The 21,006-nt window shown below is 43.4% G+C and overlaps 2 protein-coding genes across 9 annotated transcripts; one reads left to right on the top strand and one right to left on the bottom strand.

Moving 5' to 3' along the window:
• The first annotated feature begins 1,183 nt into the window (after nucleotides 1-1,183).
• LOC136462779 (14-3-3-like protein GF14-D) lies at nucleotides 1,184-5,536 on the top strand. Of its 8 annotated transcripts, XM_066461828.1 has the most exons (7): nucleotides 1,184-1,827; nucleotides 2,293-2,540; nucleotides 2,995-3,036; nucleotides 3,351-3,437; nucleotides 3,872-4,003; nucleotides 4,096-4,598; nucleotides 5,191-5,536. In XM_066461828.1, exons 1-6 carry the CDS (start codon nucleotides 1,665-1,667, stop codon nucleotides 4,096-4,098), a joined length of 675 nt encoding a protein of 224 aa, XP_066317925.1. In that variant the 5' UTR covers nucleotides 1,184-1,664; the 3' UTR covers nucleotides 4,099-4,598; nucleotides 5,191-5,536. The 8 variants fall into 8 exon arrangements, 2 of the variants coding, with proteins under 2 accessions (XP_066317925.1, XP_066317926.1); XR_010760812.1 differs by lacking the exon at nucleotides 3,351-3,437 and having other exon boundaries at nucleotides 2,991-3,036; XR_010760809.1 differs by having other exon boundaries at nucleotides 2,991-3,036; nucleotides 3,351-4,003.
• A 598-nt stretch (nucleotides 5,537-6,134) lies between these two features.
• LOC136466696 (glyceraldehyde-3-phosphate dehydrogenase GAPCP1, chloroplastic-like) lies at nucleotides 6,135-11,214 on the bottom strand. Its single transcript, XM_066465191.1, has 14 exons — nucleotides 10,748-11,214; nucleotides 10,192-10,262; nucleotides 10,037-10,095; nucleotides 9,902-9,940; nucleotides 9,398-9,498; nucleotides 8,644-8,756; nucleotides 8,051-8,150; nucleotides 7,800-7,946; nucleotides 7,602-7,662; nucleotides 7,402-7,499; nucleotides 7,185-7,327; nucleotides 6,696-6,779; nucleotides 6,521-6,610; nucleotides 6,135-6,431 (listed from the first exon to the last, which is right to left on the bottom strand). Exons 1-14 carry the CDS (start codon nucleotides 10,823-10,825, stop codon nucleotides 6,377-6,379), a joined length of 1,239 nt encoding a protein of 412 aa, XP_066321288.1. The 5' UTR covers nucleotides 10,826-11,214; the 3' UTR covers nucleotides 6,135-6,376.
• Nucleotides 11,215-21,006: the final 9,792 nt, after the last annotated feature.

Raw genomic sequence — 21,006 nt, 5'->3', positions numbered from 1 at the left:
CACAACGCTCTGTAACACACACGCTCCCTCACTGCAAGAGATCAACATCTCAAGCAACCCACGACACTCTACGCAGAGACCTAGGACTAGCTCCCTCTCTCATTCAGCTTGTAAGCCCCTACTACAAGCACCTCGGTACAAGGAATACAAGATCGCTCTGTCAGACTGGACGTAGGGCATCTATTGACTGAACCAGTATAAACCTTGTGTCTCTTTGCATCACCATCCAGGATTAGGGACACGCAGTACACTTCATTAGTCGGTTGAGGACCCACCGAACCGTCACGAATTTACTAATATTTTATTTTTAGATTAAATTGACCATAAAAATACCTAATTATCTAACGAGGCAAACACCAGCTAACAGCCAAACACCTCTGAGGCTCTCACAGACTCACACTGTCACACAGCTATATACCCAGGGAGAAGGGAGCCGGGAAGACGGCCGTGCGTCCGTGCCCGCCGGTCGGTGGTGTCGACATCGCGTGGTGCGGAGCGCCCAAGGAGGCATATTTTCTCTCTGTTTCTGGCACTGGCAGCAAATCACCGTTCACCGGTTCAAGATTATCGGGGGTTTTCTGACAGTACAGTCTGCCTTGTACGTTTGAGTCCGCACGTGCATCCTATCGTGACAAGAACTAGCCTGTTCGGCTGGTCATCTGGTTCAAATGTTTCTGTGTGAATGCTTCTATTTATCTGGTTTAAGGCCTTCAGTAGGACTTATTGCTGCTGCGGCTGATTTACAGGACTGATTTGTTGAAAGAGAAAAACATTATTTTCATGGTTCAAAAACAGGGTTGATTCTGACCGATAAGCTCAAACGAACAAGGCCCAAATGTTTCTGTGTGAATGTTTCTAGCTATTTGAACATGTTGCTTCTAGTTATTTGAACATGTTGCTTCCGTGGTCTGAAAGTTTCTGAACATGCTTAACACCTCTAAGAGAAACTAGGTCTGCAGATTGGTAAAATTACTATAATCGTCTTATTATGCATCTCTACCACTATATAATACACCGCTTGTGAACTTATCTAAAATCACCTCATAAAATGTACACCACGGTCATAGACTCTTATAAGTTTACCAAACAAATTACACCCAGCAGCAGCTGATCTTTCAAATGAAAGGACGAGAGTCACTCTTTCTCTTGCTCACTCGTATCCAACGGACGAGATTGTTGGCACCAAACCTCGTCACTCATCCTGCCCACCCCACGCGCGCCTCTCCCGCTTCACCGACGCCGCGACTCCTCGATCTCTCCCCAACGGACGCCTATCCCCACGCGCGGCTCCTCCTCTCCCCCAGGCGCGACCCTATCCCCCAGAGCGCGATGCGCGCACTCCTCTCCACCAATCCTCTCCCCCACGCGCGGGCTCGAAACCCTAGCTCCGTGCGCTGGCGGCGATGGCTGCTGCTCCGGCGCTCCGGCTGAGGACAAGGCGGGGTGATGCCATCGCGGCCCTGGAGGACACGGCCTCCGCCACTCTCGGGCGCCAGGACACGGGAGCCAGCCACCGGGCGAGGCGAGGCATAGACGGGGTGCGCCGCCTCTAGGCTAGGCGAGGTCGCGGCGGGGCGCGGGGTGCCGCCGCCTGGCGAGGCACGAAGCCGGTCGGGGCCGCCGTCGCCGGGGGCGGCTAGGCGGGGTGCACGCCGGGGGTTCAGATGTACACCCATGTGCCGTGTGCCTGCAGATGCTGTTCAAGACGTTGGCGATATCCTTCTCGACGACGACGCTCTTCACGGGGGTCACGACACTGTACGGGGGCTAGGTCGTTGTCTCCTTCACCTGGTTCGTCGGCATCGCCATGGCCGAGGTCTGGCCGAGGTCTGCTCCTCCTTCACGGAATGCCCCCATGCTGAGTGCCGCTCTCTCTATCTCTACTTACATTAGGCCTTTGAGGGACAATAGCATCTACATTACATTATTTTTTTAGCAAGTTCTTTGTTTTGTATTATCTTACGAACATGATTTGCTAGACGGACATGGTTTGCCCTGACCTCTGCTTATAAAGTATTAATGTCCCAAAGCCAACCATCTCAAAGGTAAGTTGTGGTTCAAGTTTAGTTTTCTCCAGTAATAGATGTCTGAAGCAACCGTGCTTGGTAAATATTTTTCGGTTTTCCTCTGATCTGAATATGAATTGAACATAGCGTTTATTGTACAAGTGGTCTTAGGATTTGCCTTTTTATTAACATATTATATTATAATAATAATATTGCTCTGTTTCCTCCAAAGCCTAATTCTTTGTATAATCTAATTACTTTGATCTCCGGCATCCTGAATTGATAGGAAGCCGCGATGGGGAAGAACTCTCCGTGGAGGAGCGCAACCTGCTGTGTGTCACCTACAAGAACGTCATCGGTGCAGGGTCTCGTGGCGGATCATCTCCTCCATCGAGCAGGAGGAGGGCCGCGGGAACGAGGCGCACCGCGCACGCCGCCGCCATCCGCGCCTACCGCTCCAAGATCGAGGTCGAGCTCGCCCACATCTGCGACGGAGATCCCACACCTGTGGTAGATGAAGGGCGACTACCACAGGTATAACCATTATCACTGGCAGATAATCTCGCTTGTTATTCTGCGTATCCGCCTCTAGACAGAGTTGATGGATTTTTGCTTATTATATGAGGGATCATTGTGTCTAGGATTCAGATTAGCGGGGGTTTTGAATCCTTGTTTATTGCTGGTTATTATCTGTGGGGGCAGCACGATCTGATTTGGGGCCTTTGTATATGGACCATGGGAGTTGCTGTTTGAAGAAGCCAAAACTTAAGATCTGTATGTAGATGTCTCGTGTGGGGATGATAGGGGCCTGAGTTTTTGGTGATGATTAGGTCTAAATTTAATGATCTGTTTAGGTCTAAATTTATAGATAAGATTGAAGGATATGAATTTGTGATCTATGGATTTTTTTTACCCCCTACTGCACGTATATTTTGGTATCTGATTTCTCCTCACAATTATTTTGCTGGTACCTTGCTGAGTAAGTCAGGATGCTGCGGAGAGCACCATGAATGCTTACAAAGCTGCTCAGGTTTGATCTTTGTGTACATGTTGATAGATTGACGGCCATGACTAATTGTCTTGTTATGCATTATAACTGGCCTAGGGCTATGTATCATGAGGAACTCTCCTAGCGTATTTCATCTGAACTCAGTGGAAACCACAAGGCATGAAAAGTTCTTAAAGGATTGTTCCCTTTATTAAATAATCAAATCATTAATCTAGCTGTACCAATATGTTTAATCAAATATACCATATATTCACCAATGAGAACTGATGATTTGAATCAATTAGCTCAAATCGTTATTCTCTGGAATTTTTCACAGCGCCCTTTATATATGATAGGTTATCAGGAGCGAAACATCTGGAATTGAATTTGCACTTTTGACTATCCTTAGATGCACGGAAAACCTAGCAAAGTATGTTGCTAAGGTATTGCACCCATGCTGTTTTCAGCAAAGAAATATTGTGGCTTTTGAAATTCTGTGTAGGCACCATGGGTATATAAAAGCACTGATTGATTTAGAGTCATGTTTTCCTGAAAGATTTAGCCATAGCCAACAGCTTTTCTTCTTTCTTATGAAATTATAATTTAACATTTGGTGAAACAAAGATCACTTGTTGAATTCTTCATTTTTTCTCTCTCTCCCAACTTTGTGATTTCCTCAAACTGTGTGCTTTGGTGAACCTTTCTGTCAACTAATTGTGCATCTTAAGCAAAACAGTAATGTTCGGCAGTTTGCTTCCTTGCCAAAACTGGAGGATTCACCATACTAATTTTACCTTAGGAATGTCCTGGCTATTATTTGTAAGCTAATATTTGCAAGAAATCTCTCAACTCTTTCCTATTTTTGTTGTAAATACAGGTATGCCAACCTCCACCATTTTCATGGGTTTCCATTTTCTGGCAATGGAGTGGGAGGTGCAAGGGTTGTCCTCCTTTGCTGGTGAAATCGAACAATTCAACATCACACTGCGAGCACCCCTTGATTTCATTGGTCGGTTATTTGCTTAATTTATTTTTTACTAACATTCTCCTTTCAACTTGTAATTTCAACTGCAATTTTTTTCCTGTGGTTGGTGGTTGCAGTGATGGCTTGGCAACAGGAAGGATAGCCTATGTCACATTCAAAGACGTATGCACTCATATGGATGCCTTGTTCTAATTGGAGTTTGACACAAAATCTGAGTTTTGATCCACCCTGTTATGGACAACTGTGATATATGGCAATAGAAAAATTGTCAGTTCAATATGAATGAACTATATCTCATCAAAGAAATTTTAATTTCATTTTTTTGAGCGAAGATGGCATGGTATGCCTTCCTCTGAGGGCCCCTCAGCCATGTCGATGATCTTTGGCATTCAGTTTTAGGTGTGGACTGCCATGAGGAGGAGCTATGGATTGACAGCTGGTTAGATGGCATGATGTGCCTTAAGATGCAGATAGGTTTGGAGGCGTATCATCATCTCAGGCGAGCCTTCGTTCATTTCTAAGAACCTATGTTGCAGATATCTATATGGATTGATAGCTGGTTGGATGGCATGATGAGCCTTCAGATGCAGATAGGTTTGGAGGCCTATCACCATCTCAGGCAAGCCTTCACTTCTTACAACCTATGTTGCAGATGTCTATATGTTATTAGTATTGTACTCCCTCCATCCCGTTTTACCACGCGCACACCCATTTTTCAGTTTTACCAATATAGGAGGCGAGCTAGGTTATCGAGGGTCATTTAATTACACGGATGTAAAAGCGAAGCGTTGCCTGTGTTGGTTACTCCGCGCATGCAGGTAGGCACTCCGTGCATGCAGGTAGGCAACGGAGAGAAAATGAGCGCCAATTAATTTTGGGAGTGAAAAAAAAAGCATAAAAGGTAGGCAACGGGGAGTTAATACATGGCTGAGTTAGTATCGTCTTGGTATCTGGTGTGATGCCTCTCGCCCTGGGTAAAACGGATTAGAGGGAGTATTATATATGTTCTCAGTTCTCCACTAATACTTGTATCAAGAAACAAACACATAAGGTTCTGTTAAAAAAAACTAATGTATCACACTTTCTTTATGATGCCAGTAAGAAATTAATTATATTTAATGATATCAGTCATTTATTGTTTTTCCTTTTGGGGGTCCTCCGATATGCATTTAAATATGCCATATCTTTATTTCTGTATTATTGATGTTCAGTGAATCTGAAGGTTGAGAGGAGCGGACTCCGGGCTGTGCAAGTGAAGTGTTTCTTGACGTGCTTTCCTCGAGCAAGTGGAGGCAGACCAATAGGCAATGTTGCAGGGCCATCACGGTGGAGGGAGAGTCGAGGCTGGGATGAGCGATGTAAAGTGGAGGACGAAGGGTGGCACGCCAAGCGGAGGCTAGACCCTATGAAAATTTTGATTATATATTTGCTATGAGCTCAACGATATGATAACTCATTTTCAAACATATTGTCTCTTTGTTTTACCGTTAGCACGTGGCTGTAGCTGCAGTAAAACGTTGAAATTATGATTGTATATGAAAAATGTCCATATGAAAATTGTCACAGGAATTTGATTGTGTTTTAGGTTTTACCGTAGCGTTAACACAGGCATTGCCTCGTGGCTTTACATGGTTAAGACTAAGACATAGTTTTTCGGATTATATACATGGTCATATATATTTGTGTGAAAGTTGAACTATGAAAAAAATATTGTCGTTTAGTTGTTTTCATGTGCATCTCTAAAGTAAAGCTGTGGTGTTAGCACGGGCACTATACCATTAGTTTCTAATGAGGTTGAGTTGGTAATTACTTCTCGATTTTAGCTGCTAGTTCGCAACTACACCTTAGTTTCAGCTGCTCTTGATTGTTGGTGTGCATGTCTATTTCATGCTGTTTTCCTTTTCGACACTTTGCAAATAAATAAACGTTCCATTTTCCCACCCTTTTCTGTAAAAAACTTCAGCTTAATTACTATGCATATTCTTGTCGACTTCAGGGCAACAGGCAGATGGTGTGCAAAGCAAGCCAAATACGGTGTAAGTGCATCTCCAAGAGTACCCAAGAGTCTCCCAATCTAGGAATTTTAGCAAGATTAAAAAAAATCATTAAAGGGCTAATTAATATCAACTCATTCAAGGGCTCACACAACATAACAAAACATCAAGTCGATGAACCATACGACTCATCAATCAACAATTCCGCATATAACGATGCCAGGGTACAACGGTGCAAATTTGCCCCCTTCTACAACTAAAATACAGGTCATGGAGCTGAGTCCATTTTTGCTCGAGTTGGAAGTGTTCCAACTTTATCTTATTCCAAACAACAGCTAAAGAAAATGGCCGTCAAAATTGCAGCCTTTTTCCTAGGCTACTACTGGAGGAACGAGTACGAACATCAGTGCTTGGCGCTGACAAGAGCCATGTGGGCGATCAGATCCAAAACCCGGTTGCTGTCAAAGCGAACAAAGAGCATGCATTCTTAGGAAAATGGAAGGTTTAACCTACAAATGACGCTATGAATTAAGTAGCAAACTCTTACCTGTAGCCCCACTCGTTGTCATACCAAGATACGAGCTTCATGAAAGAAGAGCTCAGTCCAATACCAGCCTTGGCATCAAAGATGCTTGACCTGATATACAAAGGCAATGATAGTGATTTCAGCTACCTTCCCAACCGACAGGACAAAGATTACATCACTGGATTGAAGTAGTCACCTAGAATCACCAACAAAATCATTGGAAACAACGTCCTCGTCTGTGTAGCCAAGAATACCTTTGAGTGCACCCTCTGATGCCGCCCTGGAATAAAGACATTGTGTGTAAGGTCCACTCTAGGTTGGCTGATAATGTGCACATGGTTCTCTCTGCACAAATCTTAGGAATACTGCAGTAGAACACACTTCAAATGAAGTTCACACAGAATTTCTAGTGTGGCCAGAGTAACATGAGCATGCAATTGAGATACCTACTGTCCAAGTGTGCAGCCTACAGTGAGCAAGATGCTGAACCGAGATATTTTGTTACCCCTCTCCAGATCTAACACATGCTACAACTACCTCTAGTTGATGCAAATAAAGTGCTATGACCATTATGTGGGCCTTCAAATTATTGATTACTAATTTATCAAGAAGTTGTGCTTTCACTCATCGGAATAACAAGCCAGAAGCTGAAACTAGACGGAAGTAACAAGGTACTTCTACATACTTGATTGCTGCTTTCACATCATCATAGGAGGCGTTTTTCTCAATCCGGCATGTCAAATCCACAACAGAGACATTTGGTGTTGGAACTCGGAAGGCCATGCCAGTGAGCTTTCCATTCAGCTCAGGTAGGACTTTCCCAACAGCCTGACAATAAAGCAAAACCAGTCAGTGCAAATTTGAGTTTAAAGTAAGCATGGTGTGCCTTTGGCTTCAGCTACCTTTGCTGCACCAGTGGAGCTAGGAATTATGTTTTGGCCAGCACCGCGTCCTCCTCTCCAATCCTTCATCGAAGGACCATCAACAGTCTTCTGGGTGGCTGAACATGGTAAAGTAACATTTTCATGACAATTATTTTGAAAATGCATGAAAATGGCAAATGACTTAACAGGTAGACACTGGAGGAAAGCCAGTAACCAACCTGTTGTGGCATGAACAGTTGTCATAAGCCCCTCCACGATGCCAAATTCCTCATGGACAACCTGCACACCGTGGTCAACAAATTAGTTGTTTGGAAAGGCAGAAAATATGAACCACAAGAGCCATTTATTGTGATTGTCAAGAACTGTTGTTGGCAGAAACTGGACACTGGTAAAATGAAAGCAATAAGAAAAATGACCTTGGCAAGTGGAGCAAGGCAGTTCGTGGTGCAACTTGCATTAGAAACAACATTCATCTTTGGATCATAGCTGTTCTCATTAACTCCAACTACAAACATGGGAGCATCTGCTGATGGTGCAGATATCACCACTTTCTTAGCGCCGCCCTGCAAACAAGACAGCAGAAACCTCAACATGTTTTCGATATGAAAAGATATGTAGTTAGTTAATTAGATGCCATGGTTAAAGACTGGTAGTCTGGTATACAAACCTTCAAGTGTGCTGATGCTTTATCAGTTGTTGTAAAGACACCAGAAGACTCAACAACATATTCAGCCCCGAAGCTACCCCATGGAATCTCTGCAGGATCTCTGGAATATTGAAGCAAAAAGTTGCGAGTTCTTAGACATATGTTGGAGTAAAAAATGGTAAAACTGCAGACCAAGAAATAGTAATGCAAAAACACAAGCAAATCATTATATGACTATGAGAAGCGCAAAAGATGGTAGTAGTGCAGTACTCCAGAAATACAACAGTGCCATGGCTGTGCTCCAAAAATAGCATAAGTAATTTTTTTTACAAACATTGTATGTTTACATAAAGTGCTGAACATTTTAACAGATCAAAGAAATTTGGCATACTGCATGGCAAGCTTACAAGTTATAAAGTGTGCTGAGTTGTGCCTTCGAAACAGGCTGAAATAAACATTTCTCAAGTGATTACAAGTAATCCAAGCACAATCCATCCATAGCACAGAAAGAGGTATCTACCCACAAGTATTTACCAAATCCAACCTTACTAGTACAACTGCAATATAACAATGCCATGTACAATAGGCAAATAAGATACTGATGTGACCTTTACCTTTTGCTTGTAATTGTCACCTTCTTCCCATTGATCTCCAGGGTTGAATCATCCACGACCCGAATAGAACCTTTAAATAGGCCATGAGTGGAGTCATACTTGAACATATAGGCCTGGAAAGGGGAAGATTATATAGAAACTAACATAAAAACACAAACAATACTAAACATCATGCATAGACAGAAACAGTTGTTAAACCAACAGTTCAGTAAGAAAATGTAACAGTAGAACTAAAAAATCTGCTAGATTTACATTAGCTGCAGTTCCAGAGGATAATGTGTATTTACTTGACATACAAAATTTGGAAGCCAGTTGGAAAAATAAATAACAATGCTTTTGTAAAAAAAAACATCATAAAGGATCAGTATAGCAGTTATCTTGTAAAGCCACCACTTACATATCATACTTAGGCCTTGTTTGGATGCTTATGTATCCACCTCCACACCTCAATCCATGGATTGAGGTGGATACATGGACATCCAAACAAGGCCTTAAGTTATGTGAAAGCACATGAAACATACATAAATGAGCAAACAGGAATTATGGTTTGCATCAGATTAAAGAGAATTATTTCAATTAATCTAGAGTTGTAGTCTGGACCGTAACTGTGTATCTCTGCCCAGGTAGAGCAGTTCTCGTATAACCAGAAGGAAAATGCAAACAAAACTCTTAATTAGCCCATTGCTGTTAAATGAAACGTCCAGAATCTGAAATTTGAAATATTAACCAAAATAATTTGAATTAGCTTCCTTACCATGTACTTAGCATCAACAAAAGGGTCATTCACAGCCACAACTTCAATATCGTGTATGCTGGTTGCAATTCGCAGGACCAACCTGCCAATCCGCCCAAACCCTACAGTATCAAGAAAAGGGGTAAGAATGAATCAGAAATACAATCTGATATAATTCACCTAGTTCATACTTGTACCGAAGTGCAAAGTAACTCAGAAAGCCAAGAATGGTTTATTTTTTAGAGTACCAAGAATGATCTATTTGCTAAATGCAGTTAGCTAAGTGCAACAAATACTCAACTGGGAGTCTTTGTAAAACCTTAAAACATGACATCTCAAGTGGCGTATTTGGTAGCAATGCACACTAGATATTAGTGAGAAAGGCCAGCCAAGCCTGAAGACAGAACGCATTGACCAGCCCAAGGTGGTCAATGATTGATGAGTTGATCTGTCTCATTCAGATTACAATACGATATTTTCATTCACGTCAATTTAGTTCCTACAATTGTACATAAAAGAACTCACCATTGATGCCAATCTTGGTCTTCTCCCCACTCGAATATTCTACAGAGAAACAAAGTAAGAACAAAATTATAAATCCACTACAGTCTGCGCAATTAACCTGAAAATGTTTGGTCGGTGAGTACAACAGCTACTTACGTGGCACAGCAGGGGGCGCCTGTGTAGCTATCGCCCTCAGCGGCTCGATGTTCCTCGCACTTCAATTCACAAGAAGTTAGACAGACTATACTAATGTCTGAAATTACATTTACACGGCAACAGGGACTAATAAGGCGTGAAAAGTGAGAACTTACGCCGAAGAGGCCGTTATGGAGGGGAAGGCGCAGCCAAAGTGAGCCGAGCCAGTGCTCCTCACGCACGAGACCTACAGTGTATCAGCCAAATCGTGTCAGTGGGGGCACTGCAATGTGCTAGGAATCACAGATCACTGCATCAGGGGTGAGGACAATGCAAACAATCAAACAGGAAACTGATGTCCTCCCGTGGGGCACCTGGAAAGAACTTGGAACTTGGGACAAAACTCCGACCCCAGAATTTTTAAAATAAAATAGTACAGTGAAAAACTCTGATTCCCTGAAGCCTGCAATTTCACACCCAAACAAACGGCCGGAACGCAGTATTGCAATTTATTAGCCTAGCACAACACACGGTTGAGAGCTACATCGAACCACCACCAGACTAGGATCGGGACCAAATCTAGGCGCGGCAATGAATCCGAGAAAGGAATTCGCGACCCACCCGCACGCGAGGCGCGAGATGCTCCAGCGAATCGCCAACAACAATATCGGGGAAAGAAAAAACAGCATGCACGCCGGAGACGAAGAGAGCACGGGCTACGAGCAGGCATACCTTGACGGGGTCGGCCGCGGCGGTGCGGGATCCGGCGGCGACGGCCGCGGCGCGGAGGGGAACGGAGAGCGCCGCCATGTGTGGGGATGGGGAATGGGAGCGGGCGGGCCTGCGCGTACGTGTGCTAGGGTTTGACCGACGCCGCGAGGAGGGGACCGGGGCAGGAGCGAGGTTTTGCCTTTCGGGGGCGCGGAGGAGGCGAGCGGACAGCGGGGGGAAGAGGGGGGAAGGTGGCGGCGAGGCGGAAGCGTTCAGCGCGTGATCGTTCCTCGTTCGTATTATAAACAAGAAAAGAAGAGGAAAAAAAAAGGTGGCCGCGCAGCGCAACGGCCCGCCGGCCCGGGTGGGTAGGTGGCGCCGGCGGGTGCCCGTGCGATCGCCGCTGCGTTCGGCTCGATCGGGACCCCCTGCACGTTCTCCGCTCGCGTCCTGCTGGTGCAGTTTTTGCTTCGCCTACCACCACCAAACCCCCCAGACTCTGGGCTCTAATATACTCCTGACCACTCCGGTGAAGACAACGAGGGGGTCCCATCAGGCTGCGATTAAGAAAAGAGATCAATTGCCATTCGTCTGTAATTGTATGGCCCAATGCAGATCTTTGACTACATCGATTATGTTTCTCCCACCCAATTGATTTCGATTTTGCCTTCTCCTCCTCCTCTGATGTTGGGTGATTGCTTTTCTTTTTCTAATAAGTAGTCACCTAGGGTTTGGGCTCTGATCGTAAGCACCGACATCTTGGGCTGAGCTTGGAGCGCGTGAATTTCGACCCGTAAAAACGATGGGTAGGTGAGTTACTTTTGGAGTTACTTTTTCATGTTACTGTCGTGATGCTATTATAACAATTTTGAGATGCACAAGCGCCCTTGTGTAGTGATGCAAGTTTTTTAAAAAAAAAAAACTGAGTATGATCCCATTACTCAATTGCTAATAAATCGTTAGCAACAATTACATGATCACTTTCATGAATGGAATTGTTCCTCCCCAGGTTTACACAAATGACCCAACACGGCTAGCTTATGAAGGGCTTTGTTACAATCTCTACTCGTAAAAGAGCACTTGAAGCTAATAAAACAAGAAGACACTAGGGACTTTATCTCCGCAATTAAAACACCCACTGCAGTCGTATCATAATCATTTGTGGTTAGCACCTGAACCACCATCTTTGCATCTGTCTCCACAATTATCCGACCATTGACTGTTTTATTCACTGTTTTGTCTGTCTAGAATTTATATACTTCTATTAAAACATATTAATACCCCCCACTCCTATACATGGCGTTTTGGACAATTGAAACTAAGAGACCCTTTGACACAGTTCTAGCATTCTATAGTTGTAGTATTAAATTAACGAACTTGCTAGCGCTGATTCGGGTGTTAGCGTCGACTGGTGCTCCAGGGCCCGTGCATGATGCACCCAGCTCCCCCGTCCCGCACCCATCCCTGCTCCGGAGGTCGAACAGGCCCACACATGCGTGAAGATCTACTTTTAAAACATACAAATAAAAAAAAACTTGCAACATACGTCTGAAACAGATGAAACACTTGAAACATACGTTGTAGGATCTCTGGTTAGCCTAGAGGGGGTGAATAGGCATGTTAAAATAAACACTCAAAATTTCATCAAATTCAACCTGCGGCACTGCCACTCTGACCTCGCGGCACTGTCGGACAGCACCACTGTCGGGCCAGAACAGCGGCACTGCCGCACCTGTAGACAACTTCGAGTCGCAGTTCAAAATCAGTGAATGTAAACTTGAATTGGAGAAATTTTTTAGCTTCCTGTAGGTATGAGATTCACAGATCGAGAGCTAAAAGTGGTAGGATCGACCACAAACGTAGATCGACCACAAACCCTAGAAATCATCTCAACAACAATATGAAATGCAAATGATGTATATCAAGCATAAGGTGACACGATGATTTAACCCATGGTTCAGCTCGTCACCAAGGCTTGCCTACGTCCACGTTGTTGAGGTTAGCCACTAAGACTTAGGGCTTTGCAATCTTTCCTCATTCTCAAGTCAATAGACTTAACTTTTGAGATGAGGGGTGAGTTTACTAACTTCAAGAGGTGGTTACAAACCTTTTAGGGCTACCACATAAGTTGGCAAGCTCCACGGGCGATGCTCTAGCCAGCTAGGAGTAAAGCTCCAAGAGTAATAAACACAACCATCGGCCAAAACGTGAACCAAGTGCTCTTTTGAGTTGGGGAATCAAAGGATCTGCTCTCTAATTGAGTTTGGGACCTTTTTCTCTCAAGGATTGATGGGAAAATCAAGGAAGAATGCTTGAGAGCTCAAGGTCACCAATAGAGGAGAGAGAGAAGAGCACTCTTCTATTCTTGGATGAGCTGAATGAGTGGGAGAGAGAAAGAGATGTTGGGAGGAAGGGAAAAAGGTATAAGTACCCCCAGCCCCAACGGTCACTTAAGTCGCGGCAGTTCCGCGGCTCAAGTGCGGCAGTTCCTCTCTCCAGGTGTGGCACTGCCATATCAGGCAAGACAGCAAGGGTAAGAGTGAAATATTAGTTGTCTTGGCTGAGTAACTGAGGATGTATGTGTAAGTTTGAGTACTTGGTAGCACATGTTAGCTTAACCAATATGCCCCCCTTTATAGTATAGCTTTTCTTATACTCAAATTCAAAATATAAAAGAATTTAAATCTTCTTTAAGTTTGCAGCCATCAACATTTGTAATTGGGGGCTCCTCCGTTTCGTGTATCATCCTCAAACATAGATTCCCTGCTTGTTATCTCGATAAATCTCATTAGTTCTCTAATTGCGTGGTCATTATCACCAAAACCCACAATTAGAGCTTGATTGCACTTTTAATCTCCACATTTTTGGTGATTGATGATAACTCAATTAGAGCTTACAAAAGATACGAAATGAGTACTGAGATTTTCGAGCCATGAGTGTAGAGAATTGAATTCTCAAATTGGCATAAGAAACCAAGGTTCACATTTTAGTGAAAGTGATGGGGCTTCTGCTACATCCATGCTTCTGTGGGATGCTACATACTGTGTCAGGTATGTAGACGTGATGCAAATGACAGTTCATGCACAATAAATTTTCCTGTAACAACTGGGTGCGACATTGCCGCACTTACTGTAACAGCACAGATAAGAACATGCACCACATAGCATGTAATACATATAAAGATATACATTCTAGCATAATTTTATCACCAGCTACAGCACAGATTAATTCATGTCCATATCCCACACATATAAAGTACTTAGGTAGCATTATTACATAAATAGAGTTTCGAATCGTCTCTCAAACTCTCAATCCAACGAAGTCTACTCTAAACGGATAAGAACATGAAACTCCAGCTGCATCAACCTCCTCTCCATGGCATCGAAAAAAGTTCTTGACCCCTCTCTAATTTCTCCCTCTTTGGCATAAAGCACCAAAAAGAGAAGAAAAGAAGAAAGACCAACACTCACTCCTCATCTTCTTCGATGGTGTCCCAATTGACATCATCCCCACCAGCAGCTCCACTAGCACCTGCAACATCCTCCTTACCACCATCACCATCATCGTCGGAGGAGGAGGAAGAGGACACCACTGCCTTCCCTTGGCGATGGGTGGTAGAAATGTGACGCTCACGCCTGATGCTTCTCCTCATGGACTACAAGGTGGAGCTCAACCTCGTGTGAGGGTCAAGCTCTGGCTGCTCCTGCTCCTCCTCCTCATCATCAGCCTCTAAATCTATGTCGGAGATTCTAGGGAGGTTGTCAAACCTCGGCGGTGATTGTACTAGAGAAAGAGGTGGCAGCCCTGCATGCTCTCTAGCCTCTCGGTTGGCTTCACGGTTTTCCAACCGGTCCTCATATGCAGTCCTCGCTGCATAGGTGCAAGTGATGAAAATGGCCTTAAGCCATCTCCTAAACTTCTCCATCTTCTTTTCCTTGCAGAGCGAGAGGATTCAGGCACGTCCTCAACTGATGAAGAGCATCTCATTGCCCTGCTAGCACCTGAGGCTTGGGTCTTCTCAATCTTGTAGACGGTGTGGAGACCATCTTTATCAAACTTGTAACCAGTGACCCTCTCAATCATGAACATGAGATAAAGAGCATATGGCATCTCCTTTCTCCCATCCTCCATGGCATTCCTTAGCTCACACCACATGAAGCGAGGGACATTGAACCTATCACCTCCAGGAGCAAACCTAGCAAGCACATTCCTCACATAGCTATTAAGATCTGAAGCTGCTCCATCCTTGGGATTTATTGTGTGCCTGATTAGATTGTTCATAATGTAGTAGTAGCTCTTCAAGCCACTGACCTTACCATCTACACTTCTCCTATCAATCCACATATATGCAATGTCGTGGATCTCAGCTCTAGTCTCATCATGAATATAAGTGAAGCCCCGCTCCTCCTCTCCAAAACCAAGGATCCGGCTGAAAGTCACAAAGTCAATCCTATAATGTCGTCCCTCAGTCATCTAGTGAATCTCATCAGTGTAGATGTCATAGAAGAAGGTGGCATGAAACTAGGCTAGCACTTCCTCATTCCAATTGTACCGGAAGCTCATGATATCAGTGAGGCCAAACAGCTCACAAGCCTTGATCTCTTTGTTGAACTCAGGCTCATTCTTCCCCTTCATCTCCTCCTAGTCAACATACTGCATCTTGACAATCTTTGACTTTTTGGAGTTGAAAATCACTAAGGCATAAAAGTTGGAATGAAACTCATTCCAAAACCTGTAGTCCACCCTCAAATCCTTTGGCTGCTTATAAGGATTGTTCTCACGTGCTTCTTCCACCATCTTTAGCTTTCCCGCATAGTTGAGCACGGGATGAGCACGTGTGTCAATGGGACGCCTCATGATCACTTCCTCAGAATACGCTCTGATGTAACCTCTGTCAAACTCCTCAAGGTGAGGTGGAGTATCTAGACAAGCACCTAGAGGAATGGTGCGGCTAGCCCTCTCTAAGTTCTCCTCCTCCTAGATCAACTGATCCCTTCTCCCCCTATCACTAGCATCCCCTCTGCCTACTGCACTGCTGCTTCCTCCTATGGTTCTGCCACGACCACGATGAGGCATCTGCTTATCATGAGGCTCGGTCATCTTCCTCTTTTCCCTCCGGTCATCATCACCTCTGGAAGCCATCTATGCAAACAAATATAGGTCCAAATAAGAAATTGTACATAAGTGGTACAAAAGAACACTTGTAAAACATTCTGGATAGATGAAATGATTCAAATCTCGAGTTAGGAAAGCACCCTGAACCAAACTGGTCAGAGGGTGCGGCACTGCCGCACCTAGTGCTTCACCTCTCCCATGATTTATTTCTTCTCAACTATTCAGACTATTTCTCAACCATTCTCCTAAACAACTAGACAATCTCAGAATGAGTAGACCTAAACAAATACATGGAATTGTCTACAATGTAGGTAAAGTAGCTACATGTTTAGGATAGAAATAAATCTAGTGCACAAATCCAACTAAAATAGAGAGTCATCGATAGAACAACATCTGTATTTGCACATTCATTCTGTTGAGTGAGGCACTGCCATGGGTACAGATGAGGCTCAACCCATGAATCTTTATTTTGATTCAATTCATCCATCAAACTAGTTTCTACCCTAATCATGCAGTCACTAGAAACCATCTTCCAACAAAAATAGAACTCCATGACATAGATCGGGATTAGGTTAGGGTTTCACCTTGATTCTCATGGATTGAGGAAGAAAGGAAGAGAATGGCTCCATCCATGACTACAGCGGCTGCTAGCGACGCGGAGAAGAACCAGCAGCACAGCACGACAGTGCCAGACGGCGGTGGCGGCGCGCGCATGAGAGAAGAGGGAGAGAGGTGGCGGCAGGTGAAGAGTGAGAGAGTTGCCCTAGGGCTAGGTAAAATAGGTAGAAAAGTAGGCCCCACGGTAACTGGCTGTTGTGGGCCGAATTCTAGTTGAAATTCAAAGTGTGGCACTGCCGCACTCCCTAGAACAACAAGAATTAGCTACTAACTAAATAGCTATATACATATAGGATATGGACACATATCTCAAGCACACTATGATCAGCAGCAAATAATCAAAATAAACAATGATCATAATGCACTTGTTTCTTATGATAAATCATTTTGAAGCATAATATTTAAACCTTTCCAATTCATTTCTCCTATTCATGCTAGTTCATCAATAAAGGTGTGCTATAGTTCAAACCACGTTACAAGAATCAAGTATATTTAGCTCACTACACAAATCACAAAACCTTGACTCATCGAGCGACTTAGTGAAGATATCGGCTAGTTGCTTTTCGGTGCTCACATGGCGAATTTTGATATCTCCTTTGGCTTTGTGGTCTCTCAAGAAATGATATCGGATGTCTATGTGCTTAGTTCTTGAGTGACTTATAGGATTGTTGGCGAGCTTTATGGAACTTTTGTTGTCACATAAGAGTGGGATTTTGGTGATGTGACATCCAAAATCTTGAAGGGTTTGCCTCATCCAAAGTAGTTGAGCACAACATGCACCGACTGCAACATACTTGGCTTCGGTGGTGGAAAGGGCTATACAATTTTGCTTCTTAGAACTCCAAGACACTAGGGACCGTCCAAGGAATTGACATGTCACTGAGTTGCTTTTTTTATCTACTTTACAACCGGCGTAATCGGAATCCGAATACCCAAGTAGGTCAAACTTAGAGCCCTTAGGATACCACAAGCCAAGGTTAGGAGTATGTACTAAATATCTCAAGATTCTCTTAACTGCCACTAAGTGACACTCTTTTGGGTTAGCTTGAAATCTAGCACACATGCACACACTAAGCATAATATCGGGCCTAGATGCGTACAAATAAAGTAGAGAGCCGATCATGGAGCGATATACCTTAGTATCTACGGCTTTTTCTTCATCATTGAGATCTAGATGTCCATTGGTTGACATGGGAGTTTTGATAGGCTTGGCATTCACCATGTCAAACTTCTTGAGTATATCATGGGTGTACTTTGTTTGGCTAATGAAAGTTCCATCCTTCACTTGCTTGATTTGAAATCCGAGGAAGAACTTTAATTCACCCATCATGGACATCTCAAATCTCTTGGTCATTATCCTACTAAATTCCTCACAAAAAGAATGATTAGTACTACCAAATATTATGTCATCGACATATATTCGGCACACAAATATATCTTTGTCGACTTTGTGAGTGAAAAGAGTATGATCGGCTTTGCCTATTTCAAAGCCTTGTTTAAGCAAGAATTTCTTAAGGCATTCATACCATGCTCTTGGTGCTTGCTTAAGCCCATAGAGCGCCTTTTGGAGTTTGTAGACATGGTTGGGAAACTTGTGATCCTCAAAGCCCGGTGGTTGCTCAACATGGACAAGTTCTTGAATAGGGCCGTTGAGAAATGCACTCTTCACATCCATTTTATATAGCTTGAAGTTGTGATGAGCGGCATAGGCTAGAAGCATTTGGATTGCTTTAAGCCTTGCCACCGGTGCATATGTTTCTTCAAAGTCCAAGCCCTCTACTTGAATGAAACCTTGAGCAACCAATCTTGCTTTGTTCCTTGTCATCACTCTATTCTCATCTTGCTTGTTGTGGAAGACCCACTTGGTACCAATGACATTGGTATTGGGTCGTTCCACCAAGGTCCACACTTGATTTCTTTTGAAGTTGTTGAGCTCTTCTTGCACGGCCATCACCCAATCCGGGTCTCCAAGTGCTTGTTATACCTTAAGAGGTTTTAAAGAGGAAACAAACAAGTAATATTAGCAAAAATTTGCTAAATATAAATGAGTTGTTATCCCCTTTCGAAGACTCCCAATGATGTTGTCAAAGGGATGATCCCATTGTATTATTTGCCTTAGCCTTGGATGCTCAAAGGCCTCTTGTTCATCTTCTGGGCCTTCATCATTTTCTTGCTCAAATATGGGTTGTAGGTCTTGTCTACGAGCTGGAGTCGAATCAATTGCTGCTGACTGTGTAGGTGTGGCACTGCCTCTCTCAAGTGTGGCACTACCGCATGCAGGTGTTGCAGCAGGTGTCTGCTACTGTTTAGCATCAGGTATGTCAGCGGAAATAGGTGCAGCAGCAACTTGAGGAACCTCCACTTCAGTGACTTCATCTTCTTGTGGTCTAATATCACCAATGGCCAATTGCTTGATTGCTTCACATGGTAGATCCTCCTTTTCTACAACACTTGAATCAACTTACTCCACTTGAGAGCCATTAGATTCATCAAATGTCACGTCTATCGCAATCTCAACTTTCTCGGAGGTTTTGTTGAAGACACGGTAGGCATGCTTATTTGATCCATAACCAAGAAGAACACCTTCATCAACTTTAGGTGCAAACTTAGAGGTTTTGGGTTTCTTGTTAAGTATGAAACACTTGCACCCAAACACTCTAAAGTAAGACACCTTAGGCTTGTTACCGGTTAGAAGCTCATATGAAGTTTTCTTCAACTTCTTGTGTAGGTAGAGGAGGTTGATGGCATGGCAAGCGGAGTTGGCGGCCTCGCACCAAAAGATATCTGGCGTCTTGTACTCATCTAGCATTGTTCTTGTCATGTCAATGAGTATATGATTCTTCCTCTCTACTACACTATTTTGTTGAGGGGTGTATGGAGTTGAAAACTCATGCTTGATGCCCTCTTCATCAAGAAATTCCCCAACTAAAGTATTCTTAAATTTGGCCCCATTGTCACTTCTCACTTTCTTGATAGGAAGACCGAACTCCATATGTATTAGCTCCAATGGTTGCTTGGTGGTCATGATGCCCTTTGGTGGGTAAGGTACGTCAACTTGCTTTCTGGCTTGACAAGTGCTACAAATCATATCTTTCTCAAAGTGAACATTTGTTAGTCCAAGGATGTGTTCATCTTTTAGAAGTTTGGCCAAGTTCCTTATCCCAACATGAGCTAGTCGACAGTGCCAAAGCCAACCCATGCTAGATTTTACCACTAAACAAGTCTCAAGCTTAGCTTTACTTTTGTTGAAATCAACTAAGTAAAGCTTGTTCTTTAATCGACCCATAAGAACAATAGAGGAATCCTACCTTCTAAAGACTTCCACACCCTTATCCATAAAGAGACAATTGTAGCCCATCTCACACAATTGAGAAACGGACAACAAGTTGTAACTTAACGAATTAACATGTAATACATTTTGTAATTGAATGCTCAAGGGTTATAGCAACTTTACCGAGACCAATCACATCCCCCTTTGAATTGTCTCCAAAGACAATATTTTTATTTGAGTGCGTCATGGGGGAATATGATGAGAACATACTCCTTTCTCTGGTCATGTGATTTGTACATCCGCTATCAAGCACCTAACTTGATCCACCGGAGGAATATGTCTACAAAACAAGTTTAGTTGCTAGATTTAGGTCCCCAATTTGACTTGGGGCCTTACATGTTAGTCACAAGAAACTTAGGAACACAAATAGAAGTATTCCTATATATGTTGATTTCCTTTCCAACATATTTAGCAACCATTTTTCCACTGTTGTTGCTCTTCAAAACAAAGCATGATGTCAAGCTTTGTCGAGGTGCATAGATCTTTGGTTGATAGGCATACGTATTCTTGTTGCCCCACATTGATTCCTTAGGCTTCTAAAAAACATGTTTCTGCTAGAACACCTTCTTCTTGGGCTTAGTTTGATCAGAAATAGAATTGGTAGCCTTCCCATTTTTACGGGGTGCGGCACTGCTACGGTCTGTGTAGGCTGATCTATACCAATTTTGCCCCTTCTCTCAAACTGCACACACTCATAGCCATTCACTATCCTTCTTCCATTTGTCTTGGCTCCTTTTATGTGTCTAAGCCCATGCTTGATTGAGGGATACCTTCCTTGCTTGAATTGTGGCCCTTTTGATTCATCATTTTTCTTATCATTAGATTGCGTGTCACCCATCCACCCTTTTTCCAATGATTTTATTGAGCCTCGCAATCTCCTTTCTCATAGCCTTTATATTTGCAAGGTTAGTGGAATAGGCATTCAAATCAAGATTAAAACATTTTCCACAACCCTGACTAGTGGAGAGAGTAGAGGTTTCTTTTGCCTTAGGGAGATGTGAGTTGCTATCCCAAAGAATGCCATATTGCATCTCAAGTTCTTTGTGCTTCTCATCCAAGTCACAATACCTTTTCTTGAGAGCTTTATTTGCTTTCTTTGTAATAGCATGGTCCTCTTGCTCTTTGGCCAAAGCCTTGTGTAAGGATTCCACCTTACTTCTCTCTAATGCAAGAGCTTCTTTGCTACCAATGTAGAGATTCTCTTGTTGGATAAGAG

Source organism: Miscanthus floridulus, chromosome 7, assembly GCF_019320115.1.
Source record: "Miscanthus floridulus cultivar M001 chromosome 7, ASM1932011v1, whole genome shotgun sequence".
In the NCBI taxonomy this organism is placed as follows: domain Eukaryota; kingdom Viridiplantae; phylum Streptophyta; class Magnoliopsida; order Poales; family Poaceae; genus Miscanthus; species Miscanthus floridulus.
This window is presented reverse-complemented; position numbering and strand designations above follow the sequence as displayed.